Consider the following 14,783-nt stretch of genomic DNA (forward strand, 5'->3'; position numbering starts at 1 on the left):
GGCGGGGAGGCTGCGGCCGCCTCCATCCCTCCGGCGTCCCTCGGATCGCGGTCCCGGCACCCCGGGATGGGGCTCGGGAGCGGAGCCGCGGCCGGAGGCGGCGGGGCTGCGTTGGTGCCGCAGCGCCCGGAGCCGGAGTCTATTCCCGGCTCTGTGTGGGAGCGCTGCCTGGTGACAGCGGCAGCAGCGCCCGTTCCGGGGCTCCTCCTCGCTGCTCCTCGCTGCCTCAGTTTCCCCGCACCCCCGCTAAGGAAAGCGCTGCTGGACCCCCCCGGATGGACACGCAGGGCCTGGGGTGTGTCCGGGCTGCACATCTGGGAGGAAACACACCCAGGGCTGCACATCTGGGGGATGCAGGCCCAGCGGTGAACATCTGGCGGGGATACAGCCCCAGGGGGATGCACACGCGCGTCCTTCAGCGCCAGGAGCATCCCCGGTCCTGGCTCCGCCATCCCCCCGTGCCCGGGGGGCTCCCCCGGCCCCCGCCGCCCCCCGGGGCCGTGCCCGTGAATCATCGGGGCTGCGGCCGCCTCGCCGCCGCCACTAACCCAGTTTCTCAAGCATGAAGACGATCGCAGCGGCTGCTCGGCGGCTGGCACCTGCGCCCGGGGGCTGCTCCGGCTCCTGACCCGGCCGCGGCACCGACACGCCGGGGGGAGTACGGGGGGCGCCCCGATCCCGCTCGGACCCACAACGCGCGGCGTTCCGTGCGACCATTCAAAGCGAGTGCGGACCGCGCTGGGTCAGGCGGAGGACGCGCGGGGGGTGCGGGGTGGGGTGCGGGGGTCAGGCCGTACCTTCAGGGGAGCCCATGGCCCGCAGGCAGCGCTGCCCGTCCGCCGGGAGCCATCCCCGCGCCGAGCAGCGCTCCCGCCCCTGCGCCGCACGCGCGTTACCACAGCGACCGCCCCCCGCCCGCCGCCGCACCGGGAGCGGCACCGGGAGAGGCGGGAGCGGCACCGGGGATCGCCCGGAGCTGCAGCGGCGCCAGGAGAGGCCCCGGGGCTCGGCCAGGGAGGGAGGAGGTGCAGGAGAGTCCTGGGGATTGAGAGAGGGATGAGGGAGGTGCAGGAGCATCCTGCGGGCTCAGAGAGGGATGGAGGAGGTGCAGGACAATCCCCTGGACACACGCAGGGATGGAGGAGGTGCAGGAGCATCCTTCGGCCTCACTGAGGAACAGAACAGGTGCAGGAACACCTGGGAACACACAGAGGGATGGAAGGAGTGCAGGACAATCCTGTGGATTCAGAGAGGGATGGGGGATATACAGGACAAGCCCCTGGACACACACAGGGATGGATGAGGTGCAGGAGCAGCCTTCGGCCTCACTGAGGGATGGGGGATGTGCAGGACAATCCTCTGGACACACAGAGAGATGGAAGGAGTGCAGGACAATCCTGTGGATTCAGAGAGGGATGGAGGAAGGGCAGGAGCATCCTTTGGCCTCACCGAGGGATGGAGATTTTGCAGGACAGTCCTCTGGACACTCAGAGAAATGGAAGGAGTGCAGGACAATCCTGTGGACGTACACAGGGATGGAGGAAGTGCAGGGGCATCCTTTTGCTGCACTGAGACATGAAGGAGGTGCAGGACAATCCACTGGACACACAGAGGGATGGAAGGAGTGCAGGACAATCCTGTGGATTCAGAGAGGGATGGAGGAAGTGCAGGAGCATCCTTTGGCCTCACTGAGGGACGAGGGAGGGAAGGAGAGTCCTGTGGACACACACAGGGATGGAAGGAGTGTGGGACAATCCTGTGGATTTAGTGAGACGTGGACAAGGTGCAGGACAGCCCTCCAGCCTTGCCAAGTGATGGAGGAGGTGCAGGAGCATCCTTCAGCCTCAGGGAGAGATGGAGGAGGTGCAGGATTTAGAGAGGGATGAGGGAGTCCAGGGCAATCCTGGGAACACACAGTGGGATGGAGGGAGTGCAAGACAATCCCCTGGACACATGCAGAGATGGAGGAGGTGCAGGACAGTCCTGTGGTGACACAGAGGGATGAGGGAGTGCAGGACAGTCCTCTGGACACTCAGAGAGATGGAAGGAGTGCAAGACAATCCTGTGGATGTAGTGAGGGATGGAGGAAGGGCAGGAGCATCCTTCAGCCTCACTGAGGGATGGAGAATGTGCAGGAGAGTCCTGTGAATTCAGAGAGGGATGGAGGAGGTGCAGAAGCATCCTTTGACTTCACTGAGACATGGAGGATGTGCAGGACAATTCTCTGGATTTAGTGAGGGATGGGAGAATGTGCAGGACAATCCTCTGGACACACAAAAGATGGAAGGAGTGCAGGACAATCCTGGGGATTCATAGAGGGACAGAGGCGGAGGAGGTGCAGAGGCATCCTGTGGATTTAGAGGGGGATGAGGGAGTGCAGGACAACCCGGTGGACACACACAGGGAGGGAAGGAGTGCAGGACAGTCCTCTGGCCTTGCCAGGTGATGGAGGAAGTGCAGGAACATCCTTCAGCCTCAGTGAGGGATGGAGAATGTGCAGAACAGTCCTGTGGACACCCTGAGGGATGGAGGGAGTGCAGGAGAGTCCTGTGGATTCAGGGAGGGATGGAGGAGGTGCAGAACAAGCCCCTGGACACACACAGGGATGGAGGAGGTGCAGGAGCATCCTTTGGCTTCACTGAGGGATGAGGGAGTGCAGGACAATCCCGTGGAGATTCACAGGGATGGAAGGAGTGCAGGACAATCCTATGGATTTAGTGAGACACTGAGGAAGCGCGGGAGCATCCTGTGGATTCAGAGAGAGATTGAGGAGGTGCAGAACAAGCCCCTGGACACACAGAGGGACGGAGGAGGTGCAGGAGCATCCTTCAGCCTCACTGAAGGATGGAGAATGTGCAGAACAGTCCTGTGGACACCCTGAGGGATGGAGGGAGTGCAGGAGAGTCCTGTGGATTCAGGGAGGGATGGAGGAGGTGCAGAACAATCCCCTGGACACACACACACACAGGGGTGGAAGGAGTGCAGGACAATGTTCTGGATTCAGAGAGGGATGAGTGATGGGTGTGGAGCCGTTGTCACCCCCTGGGATGTGCCCCGGAGCTGCCAACAGCCCCTGCAGGGTGGGGACAACGCTGCTGTCACAGCTGTGGCCCTGTCCCCAACCCCATCCCAGGGGTGCAGAGCTGATTAACCCCCAAACAGGGGTTCAGGTCCCCTCTGGGACACCCAGGTGCCCCCCAAATTCTAGCCAGGTCTGTGGGACTCCATCCTGTCCCTCTAATCCCCTTTTATCCCCTTGTCACAGCCCCCCAAATCCAGGGCTGGGGGTGCTCCCACAGCCCCCAGCAGCACGGGGATCCAGGAGTGCAAAATGTGCTTTATTTAATAGGGAACAACACCACCACCAGCAGCTGCTGCTGCTTCCAGGCACCTGGAGGGGAAGGAGGAGAAGGGTTTTAGTGGGGTGACCCTGCTGTGGGGACCGAGCTGCCCCCCCAGGGACACCCCCCAATCCTCACCTGGATGGAATTCCCAGAATTCCCCAATAATTCCCGTCATTTTTTCGCTGCTCTTTTCCTGCCCCGGCCGGCTCCGCGTCCCTGCGGAACGAGGAGGGGGCTCAATATGGGGTGGGGGGAGCCCCCAAATCCCCAATTTCCCCTCATTTTGGGGTCCAGCGGTGCTGCTGGTTACACCCCAACCCCCGAACCTCCCCCCCATAGCCCGAGGGATTCAGGGGGACCCCGAGCTGCTCCTACCTTGGCTGGGGAGGCACGTGAGGGGACGAGGCTGTTCCTGCTGGAGAGAAGGGGGGGTCGGGGTGGGGGTCCCGGCAATGGGGGACCCCCCCCTCACCCCCAGGTTTCCATACTCACGGCTCCTCCTCCTTTTCCCACTTCCTTTTCTATGGGAGACAGAAAGAGACTGAGGATGAGGAGTCTTCCTCCCGCAGGGATGAAGGTCACGGCTCATCCCCATAGCAGAGAGGAATTTGGGGTTCCCCCCCGTGCCGCAGGGACCCCAAAACCCCTCCGACCCCCCCATCAGGTGCTGACCTTGGTTGTTCTGCCCTTCTGGGCACCTGAGCCCTTGGGGGGCTTCTTGGGGGCTTGCACTGCTGCTTCCTCTTCTTCCTCCTCCTCATCATCATAATCCTCATCCGAGCTCAGGTCCATGACTGCGGGAGAGGCTGGCTGAGCCCCCAAACCCGGCTGGGGGGGTCGGGGGGACCCCAATACTCATCACTGGACAGCAGTGGGGGGGGTTCAGGGGGTGGGGGTCCCCGATAGTCACTGGACACATAGAGGGGGACACCCCAATACTCACTGGACACCACAGAGGGATTCAGGGGGTGTGGGGGACCCCCATAATCACTGTACATGCTGTGGGGGGGTTCAGGGGATGGGTAACCCGATGCTCACTAGACACATGGAGGGGGGCACCCTGATAATTATTGGGCACGTTTTGGGGGGGATCAGGGGATGGGTGGACCCCAGTAGTCACTGGACAGGCCAGGGGGAAACCCCAACACTCACAGATGCGTGGGGTGACACACCCCAATACTCACTGGGCACGTGGAGGGGACCCCAATACTCACTGGACATGTGGAGGGGTTCCGGGGGTGTGGGGGACCCCCATAGTCACTGTACACATTGTGGGGGGTTCAGGGGGTGAAGGGAGCCCCTGATACTCACTGGACACGTGGAAGGGGGGTTTAGGGAGTGGGGGGACCCCCCAATACTCACTGGACACGTGCTGGCCGCTGACAAAGAGGGGCCCCGAGCCGGCTCGCAGGCGCAAGGTCACCGGGGGGCTCAGCTCCACTCCGGCCAGCGAGGCCTGGAAACGGGGGTGGGAATAAATGCTGGCAAACCCCCGGGACTGCAACAGCGACCCCCAGACCCCTCCCCAGGACAGCAGCAGCCCCCAGACCCCTAGAACCCTCCCCGGCACAGCAGCAGCCCCCAGAACCCTCCCGGGACAGCAGCAGCCCCCAAACCCCCAGAACCCTCCGGGGACAGCAGCAGCCCCCAGAACCCTCCCCGGGACAGCAGCAGCTCCCCCACCCCAAGCCCTCCCAGTACAAGGGGGAAAACAACAAGGGGATGGCTGGGACAGGGGGACATGGGAGGGGCAGGACTCGAAGGACTGAGGGACAAAGGACAACACGTGGGGACACGGGGAACACAGGACACGAGGGGACAGGCGGGATAGGAGAACAGAGGAGACGGAGAACAGGGGCAGCCCTCAAACCCTCCCTGGGACAGCGGCAGCTCCCGGAGTAGGCCCCACTCCCCGAGCCCTTCCCGGGGCAGGAACAGGAGCCCCCACGGGACAGCAGCAACTCCCAGTCCCCCTGAACCTTCCCCAGGACAGCCCCCAGACCCTCCCAGGGACAGGAGCAGCCCCCAATCCCTCCACAGGACAGCCCCCAGACCCTCGGAGCCCCCCGAGTCCTCTCCCGGGGATAACCCCCAGACCTCCGAGCCCTCCCTGAGACAACAGCAGCCCCCGAAGGAGCCCTCATTCCCCCAAGCCCTCCCCAGGACAGGAGCAGCCCCCAGACCCCTCCTCAGGGCAGCCCCCCGAGCTCCGGAGCCCCTCGGGACAGCCCCCAGACCCCTCCTGGAGCCCCCCGGGCCTCACCATGGGCAGCACCGAGGGTTTGAGCGTGGCCAGCGGCAGCGGGGCGCGGCTGTCGCCGCCCTCGGCCACCACCTCGAGCACGTGGAACTCATCCCGGGCCGCCTCCCCCAGGCACACCTGGGCAGGGAAAATGAGGGGAATCCCTGAGAACAGCCCCAAAACGCGGCCTGAACCCCGAAATTGGGGCTTGGGGGGTGAGGGGAGCTCCTGGTCAGGCAGAACATGGAGTTCATCCCTGCAGGAGTCATCACAGCACCGGGAATTTGGGGGGCTGAGGGACACCAGCACCCCCTCCCTGCCCGCCACAATCCACTCCCACATCCCAATTATTTCCTTAATTAAACACAGAATTAATTCCAGGCTGTGGGAAGTACAAATCCCCTCAACCCCGCCTTTTTTTTTTTTTTTTTTTTTTTTTAAGGGTACTTTTGGGGTTTTTTTGAGGTATTTTTGGGTTTTTGGAGGTATTTTTTGGGTTTTTTTTTTGGGGGGGTATTTTTTTGGGTTTTGGGTTTTTTAGGGGGGGGTTATTTTAGGGATATACTTGGGAATTTGAGATTTTTTTGGGAGGGGCTTTGGGTTTTTTTGGAGGCGTATTTTTTTGGGTCTTAAGGTATTTTTGGGGGGGCTTTTGTTTGGGTTTTGGGGTCTCGTTTTTTTTTGGGGGTGGGTATTTTTTGAGGACTTTTAGGGCGGTTAAGTTTTTTTTGGGGGGTACTTTTTTAGGCCTTAGGGAGGTGTTTTGGGGTATTTTTTGAGATTTTGAGGGTTTTTTGGAGGGTTTTAGGTTTATTTTGGGGGGTTTTGGACCTTACGGGCTTTTTTGGGGGTATTTTTTTAAGCTTCCTTTTGGGGGTGTGGTTTTTTTGCATTTTAGAGTCTCAGGGTTTTTTGGGGGGAATTTTTGAGGGATTTTAAGGGGTTTTTTTAGGGGTATTTTTTTGAGGGGGGGCATTTTTTTTTTTTTGAGGTTTCGAGGGTTTTGGGGGGCATATTTTTTTGGGTCTCAGGGGTTTTTTGGGGGTATTTTTGGGGTCGCTCACCGTGCGCAGCACCAGCTGCTGCTCGCAGTTCCAATCCTCGGTCACTTGGAAGGTGCAGGAGCTCCTGGCGCTGCTCAGCTCGCACCCTGCGGGGACAGGGAGGTGACAGGGAGGTGACAGAGCCACCCCCGGATCCCCCCGGGCAGGGGGGGGGGACACTTTGGGGGTGTTTGGGGTGGGGAGGGGGTGACACTCACCCCAAAGGACGGACACGGGTCTGTCGGAGCCGCTGTCGGTGCTGTCCGTGAAGGACATGGCTGGGGAGGGGACACGGCTCGGGGGTGGCACAGCCTGAGTGGGGACACACACACACACACACAGAGTTGTGGGGAAATTCAAATCTGGGGAAAATCCCCCAAATTTCCCGCCCCGAACACTCACCCAAAGCAGCGCCGCGGTTCTGAAGTCCAGGGGGATCCCACAAACAGCGGGGCCACCCCAGAGCGGCATTTATGGGGTCACAGGGACCCCGCCCACCCCCTAGGGTAATTAGGAGCAGCCGCGCTGTAATTAGTTAATGAACTGCTCCGGTGTGGGGTTAATGAGCGTGGGAGCCCCAGCACCCCCCGCGCTGTGTGACGGGGGTCACTCTGTGTGGGGACATCGCTGTGGTGGTGGCCTCATCCTGAGTGTCACCGGGTGTTCCCGTGCTCTGGGTGTCCCTCGATGTCACCCGTGTCCCCCCCATGTCACCCCGTGTCCCTCGATGTCACCCTCTGTTTCTTGATGTCCTCCGTGTCCCCCGATATTGTCCTGCGTCCCCTCACATCACCCGCGTCCCCTTGCCTCGCGTGTCCCCCCGTGTTGGCCCCTCCATGTCACCTCGTGTCCCTATGCTCCTCGTGTCCCCACGTGTCCCCCACCCCACGTGTCCCCTCTATGTCCCCCGTGTTGTGCCGTGTCCCCCGATGTCACCCGTGTCCCCTTCATGTCCCCCCGTGTTGCCCTCCATGTCCCTTGATGTCACTCGTGTCCCCTCCATGTTCCCCGATGTCCCCTCGTGTTCTCCTGTGTCCCCTCACACCACCCGTGTCCCCTTGCCTCGAGTGTCTCCCCGGGTTGTCCTGTGTCCTCCCGTGTCCCCTCCATGTCCCTGTGTGTCCCCGCCGTGTGTCCCCCACCCCACGTGTCCTCCCGTCTTGTCCTGGGTCCCTCGATGTCCCTCCGTGTCCCCCTGTCCTGCGTGAGCCCCTCGTGTCCCCACCATGTCACCCCGTGTTCCCCACGTGTCCCCTCGTGTTGTCCTGTCTGTCCCTCAATGTCCCCCCGTGACACTCCCATGTCCCCCTGTCCTGCATGTCCCCTCGTGTCCTGCGCCCCCCGTGTCCCTCCATGTCCCCTCGTGTCCTGCGTGTCCCTCCCGTGTCCCCCTGAGACAACCGTGTCCCACTGCCCCTTGTTCCCTCCGTCCCCCCTTGTCCCTCCCCCGGCCCACGTGTCCTCCCCTGTCCCCCCAGTGTCCCCCCGTGTCCCCCCATCTCCCCTCTTCCCCCTCGTGTCCCCTCTGTCCCCCTCTCTCTCCCCGTGTCCCCCTGTCCCTCTCTATCCCTTTCTGTCCCCCCCATATCCCCCCGTGTCCCCCTCTCTCCCCCCTGTCCCCTCCCGTCCCTCCCATATCCCTCCATGTCCCCCTCGTGTCCCCTCTGTCCCCTCCCCTGTCCCCCCTGTCCCTCCCCGGTCCCCGGTGTCCCCTCCGGTCCCGGTGCCCCTCCCCTTCCGGCAGCGATGGCGGCGGCGGGACTGGCGGGGCTGGTGAGACTGGGGGGGACTGGGGGGCACTGGGTGGCTCTGGGGCTCCTGTCCCCCTGTCCCTCTGTCCCCGCGGTGTCGCATTCCCGTGTCCCCGCAGGGCCCCGGCGAGGCCGCGGCGGCCGCTCAGGCGCTGTCGCTGCCCGCGGAGAGCTTCGGCAACGACGTGAGTGACACTGGGGGGACACTGGGGGGACTGGGAATGGGGACACTGGGGGGACTGGGGGCACTGGGGGGATTGGGGGGGACTGAGGGCACTGGGAATGAGGGCACTGGGAAAGTGAGTCACACTGGGGGGACTGGGAATGGGGGCACTGGGGGGACTGGGGGCACTGGGGGGATTGGGGGGGACTGAGGGCACTGGGAATGAGGGCACTGGGAAAGTGAGTCACACTGGGGGGACTGGGAATGGGGGCACTGGGGGGATTGGGGGGGACTGGGGGCACTGGGAATGGGGGGACTGGGAAAGTTACTCACACTGGGGGGACTGGGAATGGGGACCGGGGACACTGGGGGGCACTGGGGACATTGGGACACTGGGGGGATTGGGAGAACTGGGAGTGGTGGCACTGGGGGGACACTGGGGGGACTGGGACACTGGGGACACACCGGTGGGACTGTGGGGACTGGGAATGGGGACACTGGGGGCACTGGGGGGACTGGGAATGGGGACACTGGGAATGGGGACACTGAAGGGGACTGGAGACACTGGAGGGGACTGGGACTGGGAAAGTGAGTGAGACTGGGGACACTGGGGGGACTGGGACACTGAGGGCCCTGGGACACTGGGATGACTGGGGGTCCTTACTGGGAGGGGGCCCCATATTTGGGGGTCCCTGCCTTGGGTATCCCTCTCCTTGCAGGGGGGGTCCCAGCTTTGATGGGGTTTCATCTTTTGGGGTCCCAGTCCTGGGGGGAAGGGGGGGTTCCCGGCCTTGGGGTTCCCTGTCCTGGAGGGTCACAGGGCTGAGGGGTCCCAGCTTTGGGGGATCCCAGTGGTGGGGAGTCCCAGTCCTTGGTGGGGGTCCCAGTTTGGGGGGGTTCCCCCAATCCAGGAGGGTCCCAGTTTTAGGGGTCCCAGTTTTGGGGGTTCCCCCAATCCAGGAGGGTCCCAGTCTTGGGAGGGGGTCCCAGTTTGGGGGTCCCATTTTGGGGGTCCCAGTCCACAGAGAAAGGTCCCTGTCCTTGCAGGGGGGGTCCCAGATTTGGGGGTTTCAACTTTTGGGGTCCCTGTCCTAGGAGGGGATCCCAGTCCTGGGATGGAGTCCAGGTTTTGGGGTGTCCCAGTTTTGGGGCTCTCACTCCCAGCACGAGGGTCCCACCCCTGTCCCCTGGGAGGAGGAAAACCCCAAAAAGAAGAAACCCCCCAGAATGGGAACAGAGGAACCCCAAAGGCAGGGAAAACCCTACAAAAGCAGGGAGAACACCCCAAAAATGGGGAGGGGGTCCCCAAAATGGGGACGGGGACCCCCCCCGAGGGGACGTTTGTCCCCAGGAGGTGACCCAGGTGTCCCTGGTGCCACCCAGCCCCGCGTGGAGCTGGCCTGGGCCATGAAGGCGCATCAGCACGCCGAGGTCTACTTCAACGTGAGTGTGTGGTTTGGGGGTTTTGGGGTGGGTTTTGGGGTTTTGGGGTCTTGGTGTGGGGTTTTCGGGTTTTGGGGTGGGCTTTTGGGGCTTTGGGGTTTTGGCATTTTGTGGTTTTGGGGTGGAGTTTTGGCGTTTTGAGGCTTTGGGTTTTGGGGCTTTGGGGTGACGTTTTGGGGTTTTAGGGGTTTTGGGGCTTTGGGGTGGGGTTTTGGGGTTTTAGCATTTTGGGGTTTTGGGGCTTTGGGATGGGGTTTTGGCATTTTGGGGTTTGGGCATTTTGGGCCTTTTGGGGTAGGATGTTGGGGGTTTTGGGGTGGGGTTTTGGGGCTTTGGGGTGGAGCTTTGACATTTTGGACTGGGGTTTTGGCATTTTTGGGTTTTGGGGCTTTGGAGTGGGGTTTTGGCATTTTGGGGTTTTGAGGTGGGATTTTGGGTCTTTGGGGTGGGGTTTTGGGGTGTTCCAGCTGATGCTCCCCCTGCAGCTGATCTCCTCCGTGGAGCCCAAGTTCCTGAAGCTCACCCAGGTGGACGAGCGGATCTATGAGGAATTCCGCAGAACCTTCCGGAACCTGCGCGTGGACGTGCTGGACCCCGAGGAGCTGAAATCTGAGGCAGCCAAGGAGGTGTGGTGGGGTTTGGGGTTTTAGTGGGGTTTGGGGGTGTTTAGTGGGGTTTCCTTCCTTTTTAATTCCTTTTTAATGGGGTTTCCTCAAAAAAAAACCTCAAAAAACCCCAAAACCATCAAGAAATACCGCAAAAAAATACCAAAAGCATCTCAAACCCCCAAAACTCCAAAAAATACCTCAAAAAACCCCAAAACCCAAACAACACCTCAAAAAATCTCCAACCCCCCCCCAAAAAAAATCAAAAATCCTCAAAGCCTCAAAAAACCCTCAAAAAATACCTCAACCCCCCAAAAAACCCCAAACCCCCCAAAAAATACCTCAAAAATCCAAAACCACAAAAAAATCTCTCAAAAACCCAAAAATCCCCCAAAATACCCTGAAAAATCCCAAAACCCAGGGGTGTTTTGAGGGGTTTTGGTGGGGTTTCCCCCTTTTTTGTAGGATTTTGGGGTGCTGAGGGTGTTTTTAACCCCTCAGAAATGGCGCCTCTGCTTTGAGGGGATGGTGAGGGATTTCAGCTATGGGGCCAAGACTTGGGGGGGTTTTAGTGGGATTTCCCCCCAAGGCTGTGGATGGGGTTTTGTGAGGGGGTTTTAGTGAAGTTTGGGGGGGTTTTATTGGGATTTGGGGGGTTTTAGTGGGATTTTGGGGTGCTGAGGGTGTTTATAACCCCTCAGAAATGGCGCCTCTGCCCTGAGGGGGTGGTGGAGGACTTTAACTAGGCCAGGCCAAGGCTTGGGTGGGATCTGGGGGTGTTTAGTGTGTTTTTCCCCCTTTTTAGTGGGATTTCCCCCCTTTTTAGTGGGATTTTGGGGTGCTGAGGGTGTTTTTAATGCCTCAGAAATGGCGCCTCTGCTTTGAGGGGATGGTGAAGGATTTCAGCTATGGGGCCAAAGCTTGGGGGAGTTTTAGTGGGATTTCTCCCCAGGGCCGTGTATGGGGTTTTGTGAGGGGGTTTTATTGGGGTTTGGAGGGGCTTTAGTGGGGTTTTATTGGGATTTTGGGGTGCTGAGTGTGTTTTTAACCCCCCAGAAATGGCACCTCTACTTTGAGGGGATGGTGAGGGATTTCAGCTATGGGGCTGGGGTTTGAGGGGTTTTACTGGGATTTCCCCCCAAGGCTGTGGATGGGGTTTTGTGGGGTGGTTTTATTGGGATTTTGGTGTGGCTTATTGAGACTTTGGGGTGCTGAGGGTGTTTTTGCCCCCTCAGAAGTGGCGCCTGTTCTGCGTCAGCTTTGAGGGCGTGGTGGAGGATTTCAGCTAGGCCTGGGCAAGGCTTGGGTTGGGTTTGGGGGGTTTTAGTGGAGTTTGGAGGTGTTTAGTGGGGTTTTCCCCCATTTTTGTAGGATTTTGGGGTGCTGAGGGTGTTTTTAACCCCTCAGAAATGGTGCCTCTGCCTTGAGGGGGTGGTGGAGGATTTCAACTAGGCCTGGGCAAGGCTTGGGTGGGGTTTGGGGTGTTTTAAGTGGGGTTTGGGGGGTTTTAGTGGTGCTTGAGGGGTTTTAGTGTGGTTTGGGGAGGTTTTATTGGGATTTTAGTGGGGTTTTGGGGTGCTGAGGGTGCTTTTTTCCCCTCAGAAGTGGCGCCCGTTCTGCCTCAGCTTCGAGGGCCTGGTGGAGGATTTCAGCTATGGGGCCAAAGCTTGGGCGGGTTTTAGTGGGATTTCCTCCCAAGGCTGTGGATAGGGTTTTGTGAGGGGGTTTTATTGGGGTTTGGAAGGGTTTCATTGGGGTTTTATTGGGATTTTGGGGTGCTGAGTGTGTTTTTAACCCCCAGAAATGGCACCTCTACTTTGAGGGGATGGTGAGGGATTTCAGCTTTGGGGCTGGGGGCGTTATTGGGATTTCCCCCCAAGGCCGTGGATGGGGTTTTGTGAGGGGGTTTTATTGGGGTTTTATTGGGATTTTAGTGGGGTTTTATTGGGATTTTGGGGTGCTGAGGGTGTTTTTTCCCCCCTCAGAAGTGGCGCCCGTTCTGCCTCAGCTTCGAGGGCCTGGTGGAGGATTTCAGCTAGGCCAGGGCAAGGCTTGGGTTGGGTTTGGGGGGTTTTAGTGTGGTTTGGGGGGGGTTTTATTGGGATTTTGGGGGTCTTATTGGGATTTTGGTGTGGTTTATTAAGATTTTGGGGTGCTGAGGGTGTTTTCCCCCCTCAGAAGTGGCGCCCGTTCTGCCTCAGCTTCGAGGGCGTGGTGGAGGATTTCAACTTCGGGACTCTGCTGCGCCTGGACTCGCGCGGGGAATACTCGGAGGAAAATTCCATCCTGGGTGGGTTTGGGGTCTGGGGGTGCTGGGGGGACCCCAAATCCCCCCACACTGACCCCTGTCCCCCTCTGCAGCCACCAGGATCCAATTCTTGGCCATCGAGATCGCCCGGAACAGGGAGGGCTGCAATGAACATGTGCACAGGAGGGGAAGAGGGGAAGGGATGGGGGAGAGGAGCCACGGGGTGGAATCCTGAAATAAATCCTGAAAAACTGCCATGAATCCTGAAAAAACTTTTATAAATCCTGAAAAACTTTTATAAATCCTGAAAAACTGCATTGAATCCTGAAAAACTGCAGTAAATCCTGAGAGGACTTTTATAAATCCTGAAAGAGTTCAATAAATCCTGAAAGGACTTCTGTAAATCCTGAAAGGATTCAATGAATCCTGAAAAACTGCAATAAATCCTGAAAAACTTCAATAAATTCTGAAAAAACTGCAATAAATCCTGAAAGAATTCAATAAATTGTGACAGGATTCAATAATCCTGAAAGAACTTTGGTAAATCCTAAAAGGGCTGCAGTAAGTGGTAAAAGAATTTAAATCCTAAAAGGACTTGAATGAATCCTGAGAGGACTTTTATAAATCCTGAAAGAACTTTATTAAATTCTAAAAGGACTTTCAAAAGAACTTAAATCAATCCTAAAATTACTTTTATAAATCCTGAAAGAACTTTAATAAATCTTAAAATGATTTTAATAAATCCTAAAAGAACTTTAATAAATCCTGAAATTACTTCAATAAATCCTAAATTACTTCAATAAATCTTGAAAGAACTTTCATAAATCCTAAAAGAACTTTAATAAATCCTAAAAGACTTTGAATAAATCCTAAATGAACTTTTATAAATCCTAAAATGACTTTTAAAAATCCTAAAAGGACTTCAATCCTAAAAGAACTAGAGTAAATCTTAAAAGGACTTACATAAATCCTAAAAGAACTTTAATAAATCCTAAAAGACCTTGAATAAATCCTAAAAGAACTTTTATAAATCCTAAAATGATTTTAATAAATCCTAAAATGACTTTATTAAATCCTAAAAGAACTTTAATAAATCCTAAAATTACTTCTATAAACCCAGAAATGAATTTAATAAATCCTATAAGAACTTTAATAAATCCTAAAATTATTTTAATAAATCCTAAAAGTTCTCTAAGCTGTAAATTTTTTCCTTATTTTAAAACCTATTTAAACCTAAATACCCCAAAAACCCCCAAACCTCCCACCTGTGACCCCCCCCAAAAACCTCAACCACATTTCCAGTATTTTTTAATAAAAAATGAAATAAACCAAACTGCAACCCACGAGGAGAGGCTTTGAAATTCTTATCTCTTAAAACAGCAAAAGTTTTTATTGTTTAATATTTTATTTTATTTTTAAATTAAATTTTATTTTATTTTATTTAAATTTTATTTAATTTTATTTTATTTCTCTCCAAGGAAATCTTTTTCCCAAACCACTTCAGCAGAGGGGCTGCCTGAATTTGCTTTTTTAAGAAACCCCTTCAGGAATTTTTCTCCCCAAATGACCCCAAACCGGGACAAACGGGGCCATTCCCAGGCTCTGGAAGGTTCTGGAAGGTTCTGGAAGGTCAGAGCTGCCTCTGCCCCTTCCAGCTGCAAATAAAGATCTGAAAATCCCAATCCCAGTTTGGGGTCTCAGTTTGCAAATCCCCAAATCCAATCCCAATTTGGGGTCCCCAGTTGAAAACCCCAAATTCCCAATCCCTCTTTGGGGTCCCAGTTTGAAAATCCCAAAATCCCAACCCCAGTTTGGGGTCCCTGTTTGAAAATCCCAATCCCAGTTTAAAATCCCAATCCCTCTTTGGGGTCTCAGTTTGAAAATCCCAATCCCAGTTTGGGGTCCCCATTTGAAAGTCCCAAAATCCCAATCCTGGTGTTGGGG

General features: G+C 56.9%; 2 protein-coding genes across 4 annotated transcripts; one reads left to right on the forward strand and one right to left on the reverse strand.

The window, feature by feature from the left end:
- Positions 1-3,040: 3,040 nt before the first annotated feature.
- NPM2 (nucleophosmin/nucleoplasmin 2) lies at positions 3,041-7,411 on the reverse strand. Of its 2 annotated transcripts, none has more exons than XM_058820273.1 (10): positions 7,032-7,411; positions 6,848-6,941; positions 6,651-6,736; positions 5,608-5,724; positions 4,707-4,800; positions 4,017-4,138; positions 3,837-3,865; positions 3,720-3,759; positions 3,480-3,560; positions 3,041-3,391 (listed from the first exon to the last, which is right to left on the reverse strand). In XM_058820273.1, exons 1-9 carry the CDS (start codon positions 7,098-7,100, stop codon positions 3,516-3,518), a joined length of 696 nt encoding a protein of 231 aa, XP_058676256.1. In that variant the 5' UTR covers positions 7,101-7,411; the 3' UTR covers positions 3,041-3,391; positions 3,480-3,515. The 2 variants fall into 2 exon arrangements, with proteins under 2 accessions (XP_058676256.1, XP_058676257.1); XM_058820274.1 differs by having other exon boundaries at positions 3,047-3,391; positions 3,720-3,756.
- A 953-nt stretch (positions 7,412-8,364) lies between these two features.
- PBDC1 (polysaccharide biosynthesis domain containing 1) lies at positions 8,365-14,511 on the forward strand. 2 transcript variants are annotated; one of them, XM_058820213.1, is made up of 6 exons: positions 8,365-8,402; positions 8,500-8,565; positions 9,927-9,986; positions 10,472-10,612; positions 12,770-12,881; positions 14,318-14,511. In XM_058820213.1, the coding sequence occupies exons 1-6, from the start codon at positions 8,376-8,378 to the stop codon at positions 14,371-14,373; spliced, it is 462 nt and encodes a 153-aa protein (XP_058676196.1). In that variant the 5' UTR covers positions 8,365-8,375; the 3' UTR covers positions 14,374-14,511. The 2 variants fall into 2 exon arrangements, with proteins under 2 accessions (XP_058676196.1, XP_058676195.1); XM_058820212.1 differs by lacking the exon at positions 14,318-14,511 and adding an exon at positions 12,953-14,285.
- The last annotated feature ends 272 nt before the right edge of the window (positions 14,512-14,783 follow it).

The sequence above is a fragment of the Ammospiza caudacuta genome, chromosome 26 (genome assembly GCF_027887145.1).
Source record: "Ammospiza caudacuta isolate bAmmCau1 chromosome 26, bAmmCau1.pri, whole genome shotgun sequence".
Classification (NCBI taxonomy): domain Eukaryota; kingdom Metazoa; phylum Chordata; class Aves; order Passeriformes; family Passerellidae; genus Ammospiza; species Ammospiza caudacuta.

What these genes read in the sequence shown, in the direction of transcription:
- NPM2 (XM_058820273.1), bottom strand. Translation starts at nt 7,100, where the DNA reads ATGCCGCTCTGGGGTGGCCCCGCTGTTTGTGGGATCCCCCTGGACTTC. An exon ending in AGCAGCTGGTGCTGCGCACG is followed by an intron (nt 5,725 to 6,650) that starts GTGAGCGACCCC and finishes TTCCCTGCCCAG; the next exon opens with GTGTGCCTGGGGGAGGCGGC. An exon ending in AACCCTCGGTGCTGCCCATG is followed by an intron (nt 4,801 to 5,607) that starts GTGAGGCCCGGG and finishes CCCCGTTTCCAG; the next exon opens with GCCTCGCTGGCCGGAGTGGA.
- PBDC1 (XM_058820212.1), top strand. Translation starts at nt 8,376, where the DNA reads ATGGCGGCGGCGGGACTGGCGGGGCTG. An exon ending in CGGAGAGCTTCGGCAACGAC is followed by an intron (nt 8,566 to 9,926) that starts GTGAGTGACACT and finishes GGTGCCACCCAG; the next exon opens with CCCCGCGTGGAGCTGGCCTG. An exon ending in AATCTGAGGCAGCCAAGGAG is followed by an intron (nt 10,613 to 12,769) that starts GTGTGGTGGGGT and finishes TTCCCCCCTCAG; the next exon opens with AAGTGGCGCCCGTTCTGCCT.